We start from the raw sequence: 23,809 nt of genomic DNA, 5'->3' as shown, positions 1-23,809 counted from the left end.
TTCATGGTAATACTTCTCTGAGGTCAGTTCCAGAACGCAGTCTCTAAGGGGAATCACACCAGAGTTCAAGAGCAGGTGGATCCAGTCATCTCTTCCAACCACCACACAAATGACCACAATTAAAACCAAAACACTTCCACATGGCCCTCATCTTCTTTCATAGAGACACTCATCATAACCTGTGGCCAGAGGATTCCATGACGGGCGCAGCCCAAGACAGTGTCCAAAATAAGCTCCATTGCCCCTCATTTGCCTAAAGTCATGGTGGTCTGGACACCCTTACTGTGAACCAGGAGTGATCAAATAGGCCTACAGTTAATAAGGCTCTGCTTCTCCAATTTGAGGCCTACTGACTGTGGGGTTTAGATTTTTTATGTGAACTGGAGTCATGAGGAAACCCAAGCATCTCTGGGCTAGCCTCTGCAGGGCTTTGAAGAACTCATTTGACCCAAAGGATCCAGATTCTCACTTGACGGAGATCAGAAACCTTACAGAGGAAGGTGAGACACTTCATCCACAATGACTGCTCTTTTGGCCATTTTGGTTGTGGATGCACACATGGGATCTTTCTTTAGATCCATCAGGTGCTGAGAATCTAAGACACAGCTGTTACCGCTGTTGACCGGTGACGAGTTCTTGCTTCCCCAATGTTGAAGAATAACACCAAAGAAGCACGCCGAGGCAAGGTCAGAGTAGAAATTAGAAGTTTATTAAAGGACAGCAGAAAAGACTTCTCCCGGAGGAAGAAGGGGACCCAAGAGGTGGAATCCGTGGTCAGGAAGGACTTCTGAGTCAGCACCTTTTTGCTGGGGGCTGTTCATTAACATTTCTTTGAGGTGGACTTTGGCCTAGGGCCTTTTTTGGACTTCATTAACATTCCATGAGTTGTCCTGTGTTTTCCCTGAGTCATTCTCCGCATGGTCTCCATTTTAGATTTCACTCGATATTAGACCCGATTTATCTAACTACACTGACTACCTAACTTTAAATCTGGCTTCATTCCCCCCTCTAATTTGGGAACTCCTTACTGCTGTAAGGAAGAGGGGTGAAGAAGATCTTTCTGGCTTCTTCAGGCTGAAAAGGGACGATGTGGGGCAAGCAGTTTGGAGTCCCCCTTTAAAAATCGGGTCTATCGAGTGGTCCATGATAGAAGTCTGATTGAGAAGTAATAGGCTGGAGGGCCATTTGAGTGATGGATGGTCTATAAGAGAAACAAGAATTCATTAGTACTGGAACCATATTGAAGCAGCAATAAATGCCATAGCACAGGAATATGCCAATGAGTATGATGGCAAAGACAAAGACTAACAATGTTTTCCACCAGGAAGTACCAAGAACCAGGAGCTAAGATATTGTTTCCATGACAAAGTTGCTGAGGACATGGCTTCTATCTGAGCATGTAAATCTTTAAGGATATTTGTCACATTGCGAGAAATGTCAGGGATGTAAACACAACATTTAACTTTTAGGGTTACAGATGTCCTTTTCCTTAAGATACAGTTTAATAATTTAATGTCATCTGGTCTTGCAAAATCCTTTTACTAGTATGGCCTCTGTGTCTAATAGAGAAATCTTTAATTCTGTTACTTAGGGCTGGATAACCATATTTGCAAACACTAAGCCTACCTGTGTAAGTTAGAAATAAAGGCCTTAAACTAAAAACTACTCTGGCAGTCCCTTTTGATAGTTATCAGGCATTCCTGTCTGAGAAACTCTTTTGTTAGGGTTAGGGTTAGGGTTAGGGTACATTTAACTATTATTATTATTTAAAATGTCCAGGAACAGCTGTGCTTTGGCTTTGACTGTCTTTGCTAAGTGTTTAAGATGAAGCAAGTCAAACTGACTTTTGTTTTTATCTATTGTTAACAGTCAGCTGAGCTTCCCTGGGAGTCCTGGGGGAACTTTACAGCAGCTTCTCAGTTCTGCTAGTGCCATTTGCGCTGCTAGTGCCATTTGCGCTAGGATGGGTCCAGGCCTTGCTTGACCATGTGGCTTCCCTTGGAAGCATCAGGGATGTCTCCCTTTTCTGATGACCCTCCTCTTCACAGCAAATGCACTGATTGGCTTTCTGTCCTCCACTGGTCTCATTAATCTCCCTGATCGGGAGGTTATGTGGCCTAGAGTTGCAAAGCTCTTTGGAGAAGTCCCCTATTCCCTGATTCAGACTGACTCAGAGGGCAAGAGCCAAATTTTTAATTTTAAAACTTAATCTTAAACATCCAGCAAATAAGTTAACAGCCTTATATTAAGAGCACTGGGCTTTAGAGATAACTCCTTATCTTATGTTGACCCAGGTTGAGTTCTTAAAGCAGTACCTCTTTAAAACATTAACAGGAAATCCTTAAACCATCTATAAGCATGCAAAACTATAAGCACAGTGTCTTCCACATACAGAAACAGGGGAAACCTAAAAGGCAAAATCACCAATACTTACCTGTACCGCATAACCTGTATTATATGGTATATTGGAATCCTCAGGTACTTCATGTACCCAAACATCTCCAGATATACCACTTGGATCCTTCCTTGCAGCCAATATATCTAACAACCTATAAAAGGACACACATGTTCAGAGATTTTTCCTTCCTACAAAGGCCACATCTCTCACCTACTCAGAATCCAGATTCTGTTCAAGTTAAAAATTGAACTAGTCAAAAAATTCTATGGTTTAACATGTGTGTGTGTGTGTGTTTGGGTACGTGCATGCACACATAGAAATTCTTAGCATCCTTTACTTCATGTGCTATAAGACATTCCAAAATCATTAAAGCAAAATATTATTGGCTTATCCAGTATAGACTCCCAGTGACCCTCACTTTTATGGTCCCAACCCAGGCAACAGTCTCCTTTATCTCTGATGTATGATCTCCCTGAGAACTTCAGTTCCTTCTGTTCACTTTTATCATTATTCCCTTATCTTCTTTCCTCATTAGTTCATAATATGATGAACTGCTATATTATGATCACTTCATCATGCCATGTTGTTAATGCTGAATTTAATAAGACTTCCTGGTCCTTGGATTAAAACCATATGCTAGTCTAAATTGATTTTCTCCATAGTACCTAGCATCAGACAGGAAATGCACAGCAAATTCACGTGATTTTTTTGTGGGGTGGGGGCCGAGGTACCAGGGATTGAATTCAGTAGTACTTGACCACTGGGCCACATTTGCAGTCATCTTTTGTATTTAATTTAGAGACAGCAACTCATTGAGTTGGTTAGCACCTCGCTTTTGCTGAGGATGGTTTGAACACATGATCCTCCTGCCTCATCCTTCCAACCTGCTGGGATTATAGGAGTGCACCACCATGCACAACCAACGCATGTGATTTTTTAAAAAGCATACTAAAATGCAGCCCAAAAGGCTTACTTACACCTTCTTTTGTACTCACAAAGTATTGCCTGCAACTGAGGGTCCCACGATGGCATTAAGGCCAGGGTTCATGATCCCACTGTAAACACAAAAATATACTGATTTAGTATTTTACTTTATAAAGAGTTCCATAGGTTTAGGGTCTACACTGAATGCATTTAGGAAAGGTTGATGAAATTGCAGATAGATAACAAGCACCAAATATTAATGTAAAATATCATTGATTAATAGAAGTCTAGTCAGGACCTATAAAAAATGTCTGAGATCTCGCAAATATCTTGAAACCCCTAATCTCTTTGGGGGAAATGACATATTTCATGTTCAGACCACAAAATAAGTACCAATTTTTATGAATGATCTGCATTACTCTTACTCCTTTTAAAACAGTTTCTAAATCATGTTTAATGATCAGCCTCTTCAAATCCCCTCACCTGCTTCCCAGTCAAGTTAGACACCATTAATGAACACTGATTTGGAGATTGATCAGCAGTAATGTTCTCACTTTTAAAATCTAGTCAGAATGAAAATTAATATATCTTCAGTAGAAATCAAAGAGTGGAGCAAAGTACTCCAGAGTACACAAAAAAAATCGTGTATTCTTCACATTCAGGAAAAATGTCTTACCAATTAAAAAAACCAGGGTAGATGATTCACTGCTTTGTTAAGTATCTGATTAATTGACTGGAAAATGTTCTGTGTGTATTGGGTGACATCCCTGTAGTATGGACATCCTTGTGAGATGCACAGTCAGAAAATGGATATAAGTATGCTTTAATCAAATTAAGAGAATTCCTGAGGGTAGTAAACAATCAGAGTAGAAGAGGGTGATTATGGCAGTGTTGACTGTGCTAAGACCTAAGAAGTCAATTTTAGGCTGATTATTATCCTAAATATAAGAGGTGAATCTACTAGAAAGAATTAGGTGGAGGAAGAGAACTAAGGGCAGGGCTACTGCAGGGGCACCGGAGTGCACACAGCAGTCTGGCTTCAGGCATTCAGAACTCTGGTGTGTATGCCAGTCCCTCTTTTGACTTGCTAGGCACATCAAGATGTGTTCTACAGTGGAATCAGTATCTATTCCAAGCACAGGATCAAAGCCAACAGCTATGTGCCCTCACATACTGATACCCAGGGAGGTTGATCCTATGATTGCATAGGTGTCATGAAACATGAAAGTCCCAGTGCAACTGACCCCACAGCACTCACATCTAGAATGATCTCATCTTTCTTGGCCTGTAGCACCTGATCTTTAACAAATGAAACCAGCGCTGCCAGAGGCTGAGGTGATATGTACCATTCACTTTGTTTATTAACTGTGGAAACTCTGAATCACTGGACTATTGAGAGTGTGGTAAACTGGGATTCAGAAAATTCTTAATTCATTTGCTATCCTTCCTCCCCCAGTGTAAAGACAAACAAATGACTGGTATGTCTGGGGGTGTAGGTCAGTGCAAGTGGGGGTAGTTAGCATGCATGAAGTCTTGGGTTCAATCATTAGCAGTAACCCAAATTCACAATGCTTGGGCAAACTCTCAAAGTGCATTTGTCTACAGTTCTTAATGCATCTCCCTTATTAATATCTACCTAGAAACTGCTTCAGAAATGATCAGTAAAAGCCTTTATATTTCCTAAGTTTTCATTGCCTAGAAAATTTCCCATGTTTTTAAGATATGTAGTTAAAAAAAGAGCAAGCCATCCTGAAGGATTCAACCAGAAAAACAAATGTGAATATAGTAAGGCAAAGCATTTCAAAACTCCCTTTGTTTGGCTTTCTTTGACAGTAAATGCCAGTGTTACAGAAAACATCAGAAGCATAGAAACCCAAATGCCACAGTTATTATGTAGGGCACTGACTAGTTCCACATCCATTCAGGCAACACAATTATATTGTGTCTACTATGCATGTACAAGATAATATTTTAGGACATGGGATAGAGGTGAGAGCAAATCCAGTAGATAAACAAATGGAAAAACAAAGCCCTAGCCCCCTGGAGTTCACACTCTAGTCAAGGGGATGAGCACCTACAGGTGGTCAATTGTTTTCTATTTGCTAAACACCTTGAGTAGACAGAACTATGCTAATTTGTTTCAATAGAGTCTGGAGCTACACTCATGTAAAAAATTCAGTTAAGTCCTTTACCTTTCCTGTTCTCCCCATCTTCACCTCCAGCTTTCCCTCAGCCCTCACAAGCCATTCCCCTCTTATTTTCTGCTTTACAGCATATGCCTCTTTCCTAAAACTGTAAAACCTTGCCAAGAAGACTGTGTCTTTCTGTAACCACTTCTCCCTCCTGCCCTTCTGCTGAACCCTGCACTACTATTAATTCAAGTTTCCATACTGGGTGGTGAGGGTAGGGATAAAAGACAAACAGACACACAAATAGAGGAAAAAACTGGGGCCTGGTAGATCACTGTACATTGATAGATAAATAGTGACCATGAGCAGGCTCAGAAAATTCTTTATATAGGTTTAAACAGCAAAAGGAACAATTGTGAGAAAGTTTCTTCAAGAAAAACAAAACTGAAATTTTGAATATAAACAGCCCAATTAGAACCATCAGCTTACACTCCTAATTCTCTTCCCCCAGGCAGCTGGTAGTGGAACCTAGGTCATGAACTGATAAATCCATGGCTAGTATGGAATTTCCCTTTAAACATGTTATCACTAAAGAAGCTCTGTAGTCTCAAATTGGCAACTTAGGCCCCTAGAGTTTCCAGGAAGTGCATCGTCTCTGAATCCACACAGTTCAAAGACCATAATTCATTTACCACTCTTGACACCTTCCCCCGTTAGACATGGCACACTGAATCCCAAATACTGACTGTACAACATGAAAAGACCCAAAGAATTCCTGTTGGATCTACTACACATTATGAGATCATGGTACACCCTTTGGTCTTGTTTTGTTTATAGTCAAAGGAGTTAAGTGCCATTCTTGGGACATGGTCAACCTCTCTGTCTCTCTCTCTCTCTCTCTCTCTCTCTCTCTCTCTCTCTCTCTCTTTCTCCCTCTATCTACATACACACACACACACACACACACACACACACACACACACACAAAGAGTTTTCACTTTCTGTATTTCCATGAGCCCTCCAATGGAGGATGAGGGGGTTCTGTATTGTCTTTGAATACTTCAATCAATCACAGCAAAAAAATGCAGGGAAACTGATATAATTTTATAATTCTTCCATCAGATTAAAAGGTTTCTAAGAATAGAGGGCATTTCTGTAACTAGCATCTTCAACAACACCAGACACCTATTAGGATCCCTATTTGGTTGAATAAGAGAATATCCACCTTAGTTTATTGAGCACATAATTAACTAGCTGGAAGGGATAAGTGAGGTAAATGAACACTCATACAGTGTGTGCTTTATAGTTGTTTAACTTGCACATATTCAAAGCATGGTACCTTCTACCTTGTTCATCAAAAAATTTGTAGGGAAAATTATTTCATAATTACTGTGTTTCACAAAATGCTTGTCAGCTTTTCAGTAGTCAATCTATCTAGTCATATAGCAAAAGATCAAAGCCTTACATCCACTATTTCTCTCCCTATTCTAGTCAGGATTACTTAACCAACACAAGAGAAAGACAAAAAAGTAGGCAAGGGAGCAGGTATTCCTGCATGGACAGGGTTCCAGTCCTGCACAGCAGCCCTTGCCTCAGCCCAGTCAGCCATTAAATCCTTGCTATTTCTTTACCTCCAATGACTCAAAAATTTCTATGCTACTTTGTCAAGTCTTTGATTTCTAAAAGGAGTTGTCTGGCATTAACTGAAAAGTGTAAAATCATATAAAAATTTCAAGAAAATAGAACAAACATCAACTTACATATAGATCTGCAGCCACACTGAGTCAAAAAATTATTTTATAGCCACTCTTCAGCCTTGAAAAGCCAGTTGAAGGTGCTTACTTTGACCAGGGATGATTATTTCCCTTATTACAGAAACAGAATTCATAGGCAATGGTATCTGAGCAAAGCCAAATTACATCATGACTCCATAGAAGGGAAGCAGAGGCTCACAAATATCAGAAAAACGCTGACACTCCTAAGGCCAGCATCTGTGAACTCATAGAGGTACCTCATAGTAATAGGTTCTATAATAACACTCATCTCCTTTCTGCTCTAGATCTCACTTCAGTTCCACACTTTGAATTCTGATTATGTTTCTGGATAAAAAGAATAAAAATAAAATTACAATTATTAGGCACTCTATAAACTACATAACATCATTGAGATTGTAGGGATCTTAGGTTGTAGGGATGAGATTGTATATGTTCCATCTGTCTTCATTATAGTAATAAGTAAATTGTTATAGAATGTGAAAAATCATAGACCATTCATTTAAAACAGGTCTATTTGAAAAGAAAAGTACTTTCACAATATGCTCTCATTTCAACCTCCTTATTGTAGACTATAAAGGACATAAAGTGCACAAGTACCTAAAACCAATATGTTTCAGAAAGCTCATTTGAGTAGTGAAATAGAAACACATTCTGTTTCACTGTTTGGAAAGATCAGAGTTATATTATGTACCCACAATCAAAAAACAATAAACTATCCTGGTGTGATGGCACAAGCTTGTAATCCCATCAGCTCAGGAAGATGAGGAACAAAGATCCTAAGTTCTAGGTTAGACTCAGCAAATTGGCAAGGCCCTAACAACACAAGGAGATCCTATCTTAAATAATATGTGAAAAAGAGCTGGTCTGGACATGTGGCTCCATGGGTAAGTGCCATGGATTCAATTCCCAGTACAAAAAAAAAAAAAAAAAAAAAAAAAAAAAAAAAAAAAAAAAAAGCAATTAATTATACCACCAGGCCTATTTCAACAAAAACATGTGGTTGACACATGAAAAACTAAATGGCACATTAATTTCCCAGTTTCTCAAAGATTGATACACATGGTACAATCACTTTTACAAATGGATTGTTAGTCCAGTTCCTTTCAAAGTTAAACATATACTTAAGAGATCATCTCACTCTTACTTTATACAAAAGAAATGAAAGCATTTGTTAATATGTCTAAAGATTTGAACACAAATATTCATAGAGTTTATTGGTAATACATAAAACCTGGAATTTCATTGTAGGTCAATAAAGTGGTCCTTTAAAAGATCATGCACAAGAAGAGTGAGACTGGAGTCATTTCTGTTCCAGACCTTAAACTATACTACAGAGCAATAGAAACAAAAACAGCATGGTATTGTACCTGTAGGCCAATGTTACAGAAGAGAGGACACAGAATCTAACCCACATAACTACAGTTATCTTATATTAGACAAAGGTGCCAAAAACATACACTGGATAAAAGATCACCTCTTCAAAAAATACTGCTGGGAAAACTGGAAATCCACATGTAACAAAATGAAATTAAACTTCTATCTTTTACCATGCACAAAACTCAACTAACTCAAAGTGGATCAAGGACCTAGTAATTAAACCAGAGATCCTGCACCTAATGAAAGAAAAACTAGGCCCAAATCTCCATCATGTCAGATTAGGCCCCAACGTCCTTAGTAAGACTCATATAGTACAAGAAACAAAATAAAAAATCAATAAATGGGATGTATTCAAACTAAAAAGGTTCTTCTCTGCAAAAGAAACAATCAGTGAGGTGCCTAGAGAGCCTACATCTTGGGAGCAAATCTTTACCACAAGCACATTGGATAGAGCACTAATCTCTAGGATATATAAAGCATTCAAAATCTTAACAGCAAAAAAAAAAAAAAAAAAAAAACAAATAACCCAATCAATAAATGGGCCAAGGACCTGAACAGACACTTCGCAGAAGAGGATATACAATCAATCAACACACATATGAAAAAATGTTCAACATCTCTAGCAATTAGAGAAATGTAAATCAAAACTAGTCTTAAGATTTCATATCACTCTAGTCAGAATGGCAGCTATCAAGAATACAAATAACAGGTTAGGAATTTCCAGCAATAGTGGGGTGCTCTGGAACCTGGAGGAAGGATTTCCATTGAACGAGGGTGGGCTGCGGGGACTCAAACATGGGAGATTTGTGGCACGGAGGGTAACACTGCTTATTCAGCAAATCGCCCTCGCTGCTAGAGTCTGCAGCGCACGCTGGGAAACGAAGAGATAGTGACGCAGGGACACAGCACTTCAGTTTCTGCCAGCCGTGCAAGCAACGTACTCAGTGCTGAATTCTGGGTTCGAGACAGGGGAAGGAAGCAGTCCAATTTGGTTCTCCACACCGGTCAGACCACAGAGGAGGCCAGTGGCCACCATCTTGGAGAGCTGACGTCACCATCCCTGTTTTCGACTGACCGCAGCTCATTCAGCCACAGAACAGGTAATTTCAGGGTGCCATTCACCTGCGGCTTGCAGACAGATTACTCAGGCTCAGTGCTAGATGACCCGCGGAGACTGCTTCTTGGAGCCTGCTCTTAACGGAGCATACACCGAGCACAGAGCAGCTGAGTTTCGGCTCCTGGAACTGCTCTGGCCCAAGGCTAAGGAGCCCGCGGAAACTGCTTCTCGGTCCGCGTCCTGCTGAGGACTGTGGAGGTAAATACCAACCGAGCCTTCATGGGCAGTGGCAACAGGACTGAGATGGGGCCTGTGAGAGCCGGTCAGGACTCACCCGTTACTTTGGTCACCCGGCAAACGGAATGAAGTGCTGCCATTCGCATAGGATACCAACATGGCAGAGATATGATGTCATCAGAAAGCAGTGGAGGAGAGAACTTCATCAATACCAGCGGTGACAGAAACAGTTGGTCTCCTGGTAGGGAGGATGAGTCACAGACACCGGAGTCTCTCTCACTTTGTCTTCGAGCCAGAGGGGAGGAGCCGGGCCGCCGCCCACGCCCGGAGGAGGCCCAGCGGCTCGCTGGCGTGGTGGTGGCATGACCCCAATTGGAGAGGGGGCGGAGCAGAGCCGCCACCCGCACCCGCAATGTGGGCAGACCTGCGACAGACTGGCGGGTCAGGCCCAACGGCCTGCCAGCGTGGTACACACGTCACCCCAATTGGAGTAGGGGCAGAGCAGAGCCGCCACCCGTGCCTGAAAGGTGGGCAGACCTGTGACCGACCAGCGGGACAGGCCCAGTGGCCTGCCGGTGCGACAGACACGTCATCCCATTTGGAGTAGGGGCAGAGCAGAGCTGCTGCCCGTGCCCGCAAGGTAGGCAGACCTCCGACTGACCGGTGGAACAGGCCCAGTGGCTGGCCGGGGTTGTAGGCATGTCACCCCAATTGGAGTAGGAGCAGAGCAGAGCCTTCACCCACACCCGGAACAGGCCCAGCGGTCCATGGGTGTGGTAGACAAGTCACACCAATTGGAGGGGGCACAGAGCAGAGCCGCCGCCTGCGACTGCAGGGTAGGCAGACCTTCAACTGACCGGTGGATCAGGCCCGGTGGCCTGCCGGCCTGGTACATTCATCACCCCAATTGGAGTAGGGGCAGAGCAGAGCCACCGCCCGCGCCCGGAACAGGCCCAGTGACCTGCTGGCGTGGTAGTCACGACACCCCAATTGGAGTAAGGGCAGGGCAGAGCCGCCTCCTGCGCCCAGAATAAGCTCAGCGACCCGCTGGCGTGGTAGACACCTCACACCAATTGGAGGAGGGGCAGAGCAGAGCCCCCGCCCATGCCTGCAAGGTAGGCAGACCGCCACCTGACCCTGCAAGGGAGACTTTTCAACTATACAAGAGCAATATAAATACATAGGGGGAAAAACATTTCAAAAACACAACAGTTTCACCAAGCAGAAATAAACGCAAGCAGTATGAAAGACAAGGAAAGAAAGGACCACAAGCAATGCAGGTCAACTCAACTTTAGAAGAGGTAACAGCTGCAGCAGATGGAATGTCAGGTAAAGAATTCAGGATATACATGCTTCAGATGATCTGGAGTATCAAGGAAGACATTAGACAGCAAAATCAGACAATGAAAGATCACTTTGACAATGAATTACACCAACAAATCCAGGAAGAAAAGGATCAACTATACTGGGAGATAGAGGTTATAAAAAACAAACAAACAGAAATCATAGAAATGCAGGAAGCAATAAACCAACTTAAAAACTCAATGGAGAATACTACCAGCAGAGTAGAACACTTAGAAGATAGAACATCAGACAATGAAGACAAAGTATTTCAACTTGAAAAGAACATAGACAGCTCAGCAAGACTGTTAAGAAACCATGAGCAGAACATCCAAAAAATATGGGATAACATTAAGAGACCAAACTTAAGAGTCATTGGGATACAGGAAGGTACAGAACTCCAAACCAAAGGAATGAGCAATCTATTCAATGAAATAATACGAGAAAACTTCCCAGACTTGAAGAATGAGACAGAATCCCAAATCCTAGAAGCCTACAGGACGCCGAATGTGCAAAATCATAAGAGATCCACACCTAGACACATTATAATGAAGATGCCCAACATACAGAATAAGGAGAGAATTTTAAAAGCTACAAGAGAAAGGAAGCAGATTACATTTAGGGGTAAACCAATCAGGATAGCAGCTGATCTTTCAACACAGACTCTGAAAGCTAGAAGATCCTGGAATAACATATTTCAAACACTAAAAGAAAATGGGTTCCAACCAAGAATTGTGTATCCAGCGAAATTAAGCTTCAGGATGGAAGATGAAATTAAAACCTTCCATGATAAACAAAAGTTAAAAGAATTTGCAGCTAGAAAACCATTTCTTCAAAACATCCTCGGCAAAATATTACAGGAAGAGGAAATGGAAAATAACAATGAAAACCAACAGTGGGAGGTAGGGCAGTAAAGGGGGGGGGGATAATCAAAGAGGAAAACAAACCATGTTTAGTAACATAAATAAACAAATATGGCTGGAAGAACAACCCATATCTCAATAATAACCCTAAATGTTAATGGCTTAAACTCACCAATTAAGAGACACAGGCTAGTAGAATGGATCACAAAACAAGACCCAACAATATGCTGCCTACAGGAGACGCATTTGATAGGAAAAGACATACATAGGCTGAAGGTGAAAGGTTGGGAAAAATCATATCACTCATATGGACTTCAGAAACAAGCAGGAGTGTCCATACTCATATCAAATAAAATAGATTTCAAGCCAAAGTTAATCAAAAGGGATAAAGAGGGACACTACATACTGCTCAAGGGAACCATACACCAACAAGACATAACAATCATAAATATATATGCCCCAAACAATGGTGCAGCTATGTTCATCAAACAAACTCTTCTCAAGGTGAAGAGTCTAATAGGCCACCATACAATAATCATGGGAGATTTCAACACACCTCTCTCGCCACTGGACAGATCTTCCAAACAAAAGTTGAATAAGGAAACTATAGAACTCAATAACACAATTAATAACCTAGACTTAATTGACATATATAGAATATACCACCCAACATCAAGCAGTTACACTTTTTTCTCAGCAGCACATGGATCCTTCTCAAAAATAGATCATATATTATGTCACAGGGCAACTCTTAGACAATATAAAGGAGTAGAGATAATACCATGCATCTTATCTGATCATAATGGAATGAAACTGAAAATCAACGATAAAAGAAGGAAGGAAAAAGCATACATCACTTGGAGAATGAACAATAGGTTACTGAATGATCAATGGGTTATAGAAGACATCAAGGAGGAAATTAAAAAATTCTTAGAGATAAATGAAAACACAGACACAACATACCAGAATCTATGGGACACATTGAAAACAGTTCTAAGAGGAAAATTCATTGCTTGGAGTTCATTCCTTAAAAAAAGAAAAAAAACAACAAATAAATAATCTCATATTTCATCTCAAAATCCTAGAAAAAGAAGATCAAAACAACAGCAAAAGAAGTAGAAATCAAGAAATAATTAAAATCAGAGCTGAAATTAATGAAATCAAAACAAAAGAAACAATTGAAAAAATTGACAAAACTAAAAGTTGGTTCTTTGAAAAAATAAACAAAATCGACAGACCTTTAGCCATGCTAACAAAGAGAAGAAGAGAGAGAATTCAAATTACTAGCATACGGGATGAAAAAGGCAATATCACAACAGACACTTCAGAAATACAGAAGATAATCAAAAATTATTTTGAATCCTTATACTCCAATAAATTAGAAGATAGTGAAGGCATAGATAAATTTCTTAAGTCATATGATCTGCCCAGATTGAGTCAGGAGGATATAGACAACCTAAACAGACCAATATCAATTGAGGATATAGAAGAAACCATCAAAAGACTACCAACTAAGAAAATCCCAGGACTGGATGGGTATACAGCAGAGTTTTACAAAACCTTTAAAGAGGAACTAATACCAATACTTTTCAAGCTACTTCAGGAAATAGAAAAAGAGGGAGAACTTCCAAAGTCATTCTATGAGGCCAACAACACCCTGATATCTAAACCAGATAAAGACACTTCAAAGAAAGAAAACTACAAACCAATATCTCTAATGAACCTAGATGCAAAAATCCTCAATAAAATTCTGGCGAATCGAATACAAAAACATATCAAAAAAATTGTACACCATGATCAAGTAGGATTCATCCCTGGGATGCAAGGCTGGTTCAATATGCAGAAATCAATAAATGTTATTCACCACATCAATAGACTTAAAAATAAGAACCATATGATCATCTCGATAGATGCGGAAAAAGCATTCGACAAAGTACAGCATCCCTTTATGTTCAAAACTCTAGAAAAACAAGGGATAACAGGAACATACCTCAATATTGTAAAAGCAATCTATGCTAAGCCTCAGGCTAGCATCATTCTGAATGGAGAAAAATTGAAGGCATTCCCTCTAAAATCTGGAACAAGACAGGGATGCCCTCTCTCTCCACTTCTGTTCAACATAGTTCTCGAAACACTGGCCAGAGCAATTAGACAGATGAAAGAAATTAAAGGCATAAAAATAGGAAAAGAAGAACTTAAAGTATCACTATTTGCAGAAGACATGATTCTATACCTAGCATACCCAAAAGGGTCTACAAAGAAACTATTAGAGCTAATAAATGAATTCAGCAAAGTGGCAGGATATAAAATCAACACGCATAAATTAAAGGCATTCCTGTATATCAGCAACAAATCCTCTGAAATGGAAATGAGGACAACCACTCCATTCACAATATCTTCAAAAAAAAATAAAATACTTGGGAATCAACCTAACAAAAGAGGTGAAAGACTTATACAATGAAAACTACAGAACCCTAAAGAGAGAAATAGAAGAAGATCTTAGAAGATGGAAAAATATACCCTGTTCATGGATAGGCAGAACTAACATCATCAAAATGGCGATATTACCAAAAGTTCTCTATAGGTTTAATGCAGTGACAATCAAAATCCCAACGGCATTTCTTATAGAAATAGAGAAAGCAATCATGAAATTCATATGGAAAAATAAACGACCTAGAATAGCAAAAACAATGCTAAGCAGGAAGTGTGAATCAGGCGTTATAGCGATACCAGACTTCAAACTATACTAGAGAGCAATAGTAACAAAAACAACATGGTACTAGTACCAAAACAGGCGGGTGGACCAATGGTACACAATAGAGGACACAGAAACCAATCCACAAAACTACAACTCTCTTGTATTTGATAAAGGGGCTAAAAGCATGCAATGGAGGAAGGATAGCATCTTCAACAAATGATGCTGGGAAAACTGGAAATCCATTTGCAACAAAATGAAACTGAATCCCTTTCTCTCGCCAGGCACAAAAGTTAATTCAAAATTGATCAAGGAGCTTGATATCAAATCAGAGACACGCCGTCTGATAGAAGAAAAAGTTGGCTACGATCTACATACGGTGGGGACGGGCTCCAAATTCCTCAATAGGAAACCCATAGCACAAAAGTTAATAACTAGAATCAACAAATGGGACTTACAAAAACTAAAAAGGTTTTTCTCAGCAAAAGAAACAATAAGAGAGGTAAATAGGGAGCCTACATCCTGGGAACAAATCTTTACTCCTCATACTTCAGATAGAGCCCTAATATCCAGAGTATACAAAGAACTCAAAAAATTAGACAATAAGATAACAAACAACCCAATCAACAAATGGGCCAAGGACCTGAACATACACTTCTCAGAGGAGGACATACAGTCAATCAACAAGTACATGAAAAAATGCTCACCATCTCTAGCAGTCAGAGAAATGCAAATCAAAACCACCCTAAGATATCATCTCACTCCAGTAAGATTGGCAGCCATTATGAAGTCAAACAACAACAAGTGCTGGCGAGGATGTGGGGAAAAGGGTACACTTGTACATTGCTGGTGGGACTGCAAATTGGTGCAGCCAATTTGGATAGCAGTATGGAGATTTCTTGGAAAGCTGGGAATGGAGCCACCATTTGACCCAGCTATTCCCCTTCTGGGTCTATTTCCTAAAGACCTAAAAAGAGCATGCTACAGGGACACTGCTACATTGATGTTCATAGCAGCTCAATTCACAATAGCAAGACTGTGGAACCAACCTAGATGCCCTTCAATAGACAAATGGATAAAAAAATGTCGCATTTATACACAATGGAGTATTACTCTGCATTAAAAAATGACAAAATCATAGAATTTGCCGGGAAATGGATGGCATCAGAGCAGATTATGCTAAGTGAAGCTAGCCAATCCCTAAAAAACAAATGCCAAATGTCTTCTTTGATATAAGGAGAGTAACTAAGATCAGAGTAGGGACAAAGAGCATTAGAATAAGATTAACATTAAACAGGGATGAGAGGTGGGAGGGAAAGGGAGAGAGAAGGGAAATTGCATGGAAATGGAAGGAGATCCTCAGGGTTATACAAAAGTACATACAAGAGGAAGTGAGGGGAAAGGGAAAAATAATACAAGGGGGAGAAATGAATTACAGTAGAGGGGGTAGAGAGAGAAGAGGGGAGGGGAGGGGAGGGGAGGGGGGATAGTAGGGGATAGGAAAGGCAGCAGAACACAACAGACACTAGTATGGCATTATGTAAATCAATGGATGTGTAACTGATGTGATTCTGCAATCTGTATATGGGGTAAAAATGGGAGTTCATAACCCACTTGAAGCAAAGTGTGAAATATGATATGTCACGAACTATGTAATGTTTTGAACAACCAACAATAAAAAATTTAAAAAAAAAGAATACTAATAACAATAAGTGTTGACTAGGATGTGTGGAAAAAGGCGCACTCATACATTGCTGGTGGGACTGCAAATTGGTGCAACCACTCTGAAAAACAGTATGGAGATTACTTGGAAAACTTGGAATGGAACCAATATTTGACCCAGCTATCCCACTCTTCAGTTTACACCTAAAGGACTTAAAAACAGCATCTTACAGGGACAAAGCCATACCAATGTTTATAGCAGCACAATTCACAATAACTACATTGTGGAACCAACCCAAATGCCCTTCAATAGATGAGTGGATAGGAAAACTTTGGTATATATACACAATGTAATATTACTCAGTATTAAAAGAGAATAAAATCATAGCATTTGCAGGTAAGTGGATGGTGTTCGAGAATATATTGCTAAATGAGGCAAGCCAATTCCTAAAAACGAAAGGCCAAATGTTTTCTTTGATATGAGGACGCTGACTCATAATGGCAATGGTGGAGAGCATGGGAGGAATGGAGGAACTTTAAATAGGGTAAAGGGGAGGAAGGGTAAGGGAGGGGGGAAGGGGATAGGAAAGATGGTGAAATGAGTTAGTCATCATTACCCTAAATACATATATGAAGACACGAATGGTGTGAAAATAGATTGTGTACAATCAGTGACTTGAAAAATTGTGCTCTATATGTGTAATATGAAATGAATTACATTCTGCCATCATGTATAACAAATTAGAATAAATAAATAATTTAATTTTAAAAAAAGGTCATGCACATACTTGATATCTGATAGTATCCTTTTCTTAGTTATTTTCTGTTTAAACAGGAAGCCTCTCTTCTCTTTTACATGATAACAGATGTTGTAGAAACATAACACAGGCCCTTTCTGGTCACTGGAGGTGGTCCCAAGGAAGCCATCAGAGTTTACCGGGAGTAAGTCAATTGAAAATGAGTCCTTATTGGCAGACATCTGCAGAGTTCTGTTTTTCTGTTTAGGGAAAACCAATAGTAAGTTGATAGTTTAGGTAATCAAAATTTTAAACACCAGATAAGAACACATTTAAACCAAGCATCTTCTAAACTGTGCTGCAGTGAGTAGGTTCTTTCCCAAAGAACAGCCCACATGATTGTGATAAGAACAATATTAGAACCTATAATCAGAGGCAGATACAAATTAGAATATTGGCATTCCAGTTAGATATCACATTCCCAAATTCAGGGGTCCTAAAAAGTAAAAATTATGAAAATTATGCAAAACCCAGAAAGGAAGTAAAAGGCAGATGATAGCTATATCTTGTCTGACTTGAAATTCATACTATGATACAACTTCAGTTCAGGGATAGCCTACATGATCATCATGCAGCTCCTGTATTTTTTTAATATTGGAGTTTACAATATTTTGGCTACAAAAGGAGCTTAGTATAGCAGTCAGGAGCTGGAAAGATTTTTCTGAATTTATAGTTTCAACTTGTACATCTCTGTGTGTTGGGCACCTTCAATTATCTAAAAGGGTAAACTCCAAGATTGTTTTGTACTGACATTATTATTTATTTAATGGGCACACATATGAAAATGATTAACTAAATCAAACCAATAGTTAAACAGCTCAAGGTCTTAAAGAAAAATTGAATATTAAGTTAATGTGAAGTAAAAAACATTTCATTAGAGAGTTACAAAAGGCTCCTTAAATCAATTCAGAATAAAACTTGGTGCTGAACTGAGATTGTTAAATAAGTTTGAAATACTAAGTGCAATAATTAGAGTTTTCATTTGTGAAATCCAAAATCATCCATGGAGACCTTTCTCTTTGCCTATGGAGGACAGCAGCTCCATCCTCCTGAGAACAACCATCGAAGCAGACAGAACATGAGAAGGAGCATGTGAAAAGTCTCTGATGAGAGCAACAAAGCCACAGGAGTGGAGAAACCAAAATCCCAGAAAATAGAAAGAGTACTGAGCAATCCCAGCACCTCATGCCTTTTCCTCTACAGGTATTTGGAAATGCAAACTTTATACACAAGGGGCAACATTGGGATCAGGCAGGAAAAGGCTGCTAGAGGCATCTTCCAGAAGCCCTTAATACATCTGAGCAAATATCTCAGCAGTCTTTAAGCCAGGGAGACAAAAATTGGACAGCTGGGCCTGCAAAGGTGATAAAAGAACCCAACTTTAGAGATCCCAGAAGCATTATTGCCTGGGAATAAGGGAAAACCCAAAATAGACCATTCTCAGCTTAATCAGGGTCATCTGCTCAGACATTGCTAGTAGAAAGTTAAATCCACTTTCAAAGAAGATATCAGCCAAGTGTGGTGGCACATACTTGTAATTATGAGATTCAGGTGGCTGAGGCAGAAGATCACAAGTTTAAGACAGCCTCAGAAAATTAGTGAGGCCCTAGGCAATATAGTGAGATGCTGTCTCAAAATAAATAAATAAATAGGGCGTGGATGTGGCGCAATAGGTAAGAATCCTGGATTTAATCCCTGGTAACAAACACCAAAAAAGATCATTGCACAAACTTTAAATCTAAAATCCCCAGGCATGCCAGAATATAGGAGCTAAAGTTCCAAATCAGAATATAAAGGAAGACCCACAGGTGAAACACAGTGGAGTTATCAAACACTGACATTAAAACCATTTATTAATATGTTCAGGAAAACATAGGTTATCATCAAATAACCAGACCTTAAAAAAATAAATTATAAACTCCAGTTAGATGTGATGATCAAATCACTATAACCAGCTACAAAGGGGACTCAGGTAGAACAGGTGGTCAGGAAAGTGCACTCCAATGAGACTGTTGAGCTGTCACTGAGGGAGGCCATCTGGAGGAGCAGTGCTGAGCTGAGCACTACTGTACAAAACCAGCAAAGAGGCCAGAGGGCCTGGTGTGTGATGGAGGGCAAGAAGAGAGGAGCTGAGGTCAGAGGAAGGACAGCTGAAGCAGAGCCCATAAGCAATTTGACTTGGACTAGAAATGAGAATGAGAGGTACCAGGAAGTTCTGGGTAAAGGAATGGCATGATTTAAACTATTTTTACCACTCTGACTTTTATCAGGGGTAGGGATGGAGCAAGGAGATCATATGAGAGGCTACTGTAACAATCCAAGAGCCAGGGGACACTGTTATGAACCCTCCTCTGTCATAAAATCTTAGAAGTCTTCTTTCTTTCTGTGTGTGCTGCCACAGTACAATACCACTCAAGAACTGCAAGAACAGAAAGAGCACCAGGTTTATCAGACACAACATACCAAGAACACACCACCTGAAGAACTCTCTCCTGGCCCAGTAGAAAACATAGGTGCGGATGGGAAAAGCACAGAACTTCAAGAGGAGGAGAACCTCATTTACCAGCAAGGACAGAACTGAACAGAGGATTTGTAAGGGTTCTTTATGAACTTAAGTTGTTTCAAACTATCCCAGCCCATGATCAATTTGGGGACATAGAAAAAGGGGTAGGAATGTGGCTCAGTGGTAGAGTGCTTGCCTTTCATGCATGAGGCCCTGAGTTCAATTCCCATCACCAACACAAAAAAGAAATTTAAAAAAAGAATACAATACATAATAAAGATTGATGTTATGGCCCTTGGAAACTAGAGAAAAACTCATGTAAATGTAAAAGGAAACCCCTTTGTATTCAAATAAGAGGAGTAGGTAACAAGACTTAGGGGAGGGGTATCTGAGGCAGTTAGGAAGACATCACTGGCAGATGCCCTGGGAAGTCCTCACCTTTTGTCTACTTTCTGCATCAAGCTGATTCTATCCTACTTGCACACTCTTTAGACCTTCTTTGGCTCCTCTCATTCAGTGCTTCCTCTTTCTTTGAAAAATTTCCATCCAGTGTGTTTAGTGGGAGATTACGAGACTTGTTACCTTCTAGAAACATCTATTTTACCTTCTACATGGATTGAATTGTATTACCTAATGCTAACTGAGCCTAAAAACTAAATTCCAGCCAGACCCTGCTCTAAATAGCAGCAAGGTCTTCTCCAGTCACAAATCCAAGAAATTGAGGTAGTGATCCATAAAGTATAGGAAAACTGGTTCAACAGGTTCCCTGATGAAGTAGAAATTTCATTCCCTTCTTGTTACAACAAACTTAACCAAACTGACTTTGAATATATATTAATATTAATAGCAATATATATTAGTAACCACAGAAGTGTACATTGAGTAGGAGAGATATACAGTATAAGAATAAAATTATACAAGACATTATTGAAAAAGAAAAAAATATGGGAACATAATCATCTAGCCATCAATTTTTGGTTCACATTCTGAAGTGAACTCAGCATTGATTATTTAAAGAACAGATGAGGATCTCGTAGGTCTAGAGAGCCTATAGACACAAGTAGGGAGACCATTTGGGCTCTTTCATTTTCATTGAAACCTTTGAATCCTAGCTTCCTACCCCAGAGTATATGGTTCATTTTTAACATAATATAAATCTTCCTCCCTCCTTGATCCTGTCTTCAACTTCTACCAAACTCATATCAAAAACTGTCAGCATACTGTTTGAAGACAGAGATAAACCAATTACCCTCATCTTATAGTTGCACATTGTAGATGTGTAAGAAAATGTCACACCAAACACTTACCTATGTTTAATTAGTGTGGGTCAATTGAAAAATATATACATATATTTTTTAAACTAATGACAAACCCATTTATAGACTATTTAAAGAACATGATGCCCACCTATCCCTCTAAAAAATCCAGGTTTATTCCCAAATAAGATCCAGCCATCAACAATAGCATGTGGGACCACAGGGTCTTATCATTCAAGTGAGTCCTGTAACACTTAGAGTAAGGACAGTTACAACTACAAAAATCCTCCTTAGGAAGTGCCCTTAGAACATACACTACTGCATACATATGGATCGCACTGAGGGTGCTCTCCATTGCCATTCCTCTGTCTCTTCTGCATGCCTAGGTGACTGACACACACACACACACAACATATTGCTCAAAAATAACTGCCATGAAAACAGACCACAGATCAATGGTACAGAATAGAAGACTCATAAACAAAACCATTCAGAAATACTCAAATAATCCTTTTAGACAAAGATGCAAAAAAAAAAAAAAAAAAAAAAAAAAAAAAACATGCATGGGAGCATGGACAGTCTTTTTAAAAAATGGTGCTTGGAAAGCAGGTTATCCATATATAGAAGAATGAATATACAGTAGAATGGATATAGAAGCATGAAAATGAAACAACATTCTGTCATTATGTACACATAAAATGCAACAAAAATGGAGAAAAAAAGTTTTAAAATAATAAAAAGTAAACACCAGGAAAAGCTTCTCTCATGAACCAGCTTCAGAGGGAATGACTGATCATTCTCTCTCTCTAATGGCCTTCAGGATACACATTTTTATGTACAGGGAGCTTTTCAGTTCACCTGTATCTATTGCAATGTGCTCCCTCAGGCAATGTTCTACTCTAGGTGGTAGTTTACTATATCTTTCACATGCTCACTTCAAATGCTTCATGGATGCCTAATGATATTAAGTTCAGAAATAGATTTGAACACATGTGTTTATATTTTAATACATGTTATGTAAAGTAATGTGTTCCCTAAGTGAACTCCTGAATAATGTCCAGGACCCTGGAACAAATAAGCCCAATAAACACACTTGTTGCTATGAATCTGTATATTTTTTCTGAAAAAGGAATGAGTAATATATATATATTGCTTTGTATACACAAACATTTTAAAACTTATCTACAATTTAGTTTTTGGGCTGAATTTTTTGCATCATTTGAATGTTTTCAGTATTGTTTTTAGTAAGTTTTGTAAATAGTTGGTTCATTTTTACATTTAATCATCAAAACTGAAATATTTCCATAAAAATTCTGAAAGAGACCTCAAGAACTCTGTAGCAAACTACCAAATTGATGAGAAAACTAACCTGGGAATAAGAAAAATAATTGCTTTGCCAATCCCTTTAAAGCATTAATGCTAATAAATATTTCCTCCACCAGCAGTAATTTCCATGCTCAGGAAAGTTTTCCTTCTTCAATATTAACTCTCCTTATCTTCACACATTTGAGAACAGGCAAGAGTTTTATCTTAACTGACTTGTGCAGGCTGGACTCCCTACAGACCCAGAATCAGTTGCACTGCCACATCGTTTTGTGAAAAAAAATTCTGTATGGACTGTTTTTATTTCCTACTCTCAAATCAAACTGCCAAGGGTACAAACTCAGTCATGTCATTTAAGCAATGTGCTCTTTTTTGTTTGTTTGTTTGTTTGTAGAGAGAGGGAGAGAGTTGTAGATGGACACAACACAATGCCTTTTTTTTATTTTTAAAGAGAGAGAGAATTTTTTAATATTTATTTTTTAGTTTTTGGTGGACACAACATCTTTATTTTATTTTTATGTGGAGCTGAGGATCAAACCCAGTGCTGTGGGCATGCCAGGCGAGTGCGCTACTGCTTGAGCCACATCCCCAGCCCCAGTGTGCTCTTTTCTAAAAAAAAAAAAAAAGAAAAAATACCTACCGACCTTTCCTGGCACACAAACTTGTTCACTTAATAGTAGTTCAAATGACCAAGCACAAATTTCTGCTCAGAGGCATAGCATAAAACTCATGGATATAAAGCACAGATATGGAGGTCAAAGGGAGTCAGCTTGAACTTCCATACAGGCCATGAAACATCAGCTTCCAGTCCACAAGGCCACCAAGCATCTGTACTGCTGTAGAAATCCTCAAGCATTTTCCCCCAGTCCCCTGGCTCCTTTCCTCTGCCTTCCTTTCCCTCCCTTCCCGGTGGAGGACTGAGTGCTTCCCCTCCCTCCTGCACTCTGATGAAGCTGTCTGTGGGCTTGAGGACAGTGCCCACAGCCTCCACTGATCCCTTCCCAGATGGAGATGACCCCACCACTCCCTCTACCCAGAGGAAAAACACTCACCTAGTGGGAAGGTTCTAGTAGCCCCTCTCAGGGCTGTGGGCAGCAAACTGGACCTCTAGGAGATAGCCTGGACTGGACTTCGGTACAGGAGACTCAGGCTGTGGGGCAAGCATGCCCACGGCCACCTCTCCCTGAAGTTGCAGTCCCTGGGCCAGGGCGGGGGCAGAAGGCAAAAGGTGTGGCATCAACTGATAGACTGTGGTAAGCCTCTGTTTTCAAGGCACCAAACCTCAGGGACCACTGCCCTGCTGCGGAATCCAGTTCATGGAGAAGACTGTCCCTGACCACACAGGGACAAACCAAAATCCCCACCTCTGGTGCATTTTCAAAGGAACAGAAGCAATTCGCTCTGGTGGGTACTTCCAAGGCTGATGGACACCTCATGTGACTGGATGGGTTTGGCACTGTTGCTCTCACTGT

At 39.8% G+C, this 23,809-nt stretch overlaps 1 protein-coding gene across 2 annotated transcripts; it reads right to left on the bottom strand.

The window, feature by feature from the left end:
* Positions 1–687: 687 nt before the first annotated feature.
* Positions 688–23,569, bottom strand: LOC139706521 (broad substrate specificity ATP-binding cassette transporter ABCG2-like). Of its 2 annotated transcripts, XM_071614835.1 has the most exons (6): positions 23,390–23,569; positions 17,247–17,455; positions 13,065–13,127; positions 3,394–3,453; positions 2,435–2,549; positions 688–1,201 (listed from the first exon to the last, which is right to left on the bottom strand). In XM_071614835.1, the coding sequence occupies exons 2-6, from the start codon at positions 17,435–17,437 to the stop codon at positions 1,130–1,132; spliced, it is 501 nt and encodes a 166-aa protein (XP_071470936.1). In that variant the 5' UTR covers positions 17,438–17,455; positions 23,390–23,569; the 3' UTR covers positions 688–1,129. The 2 variants fall into 2 exon arrangements, with proteins under 2 accessions (XP_071470936.1, XP_071470937.1); XM_071614836.1 differs by lacking the exon at positions 13,065–13,127 and having other exon boundaries at positions 23,390–23,561.
* Between the last annotated feature and the right edge of the window lie 240 nt (positions 23,570–23,809).

This window comes from Marmota flaviventris, chromosome 7, assembly GCF_047511675.1.
Source record: "Marmota flaviventris isolate mMarFla1 chromosome 7, mMarFla1.hap1, whole genome shotgun sequence".
Lineage (NCBI taxonomy): Eukaryota > Metazoa > Chordata > Mammalia > Rodentia > Sciuridae > Marmota > Marmota flaviventris.
The sequence above is the reverse complement of the archived record's forward strand: the minus strand, read 5'-3'. Positions and strand labels throughout refer to the sequence as shown.

What these genes read in the sequence shown, in the direction of transcription:
- LOC139706521 (XM_071614835.1), bottom strand. Translation starts at nt 17,437, where the DNA reads ATGTCTGCCAATAAGGACTCATTTTCAATTGACTTACTCCCGGTAAAC. An exon ending in AGGATACTATCAGATATCAA is followed by an intron (nt 13,128 to 17,246) that starts GTATGTGCATGA and finishes TCTTTTTTTAAG; the next exon opens with GAATGAACTCCAAGCAATGA. An exon ending in TCAGTTGCAGGCAATACTTT is followed by an intron (nt 2,550 to 3,393) that starts GTGAGTACAAAA and finishes GTCCTTTTATAG; the next exon opens with GTTGTTAGATATATTGGCTG.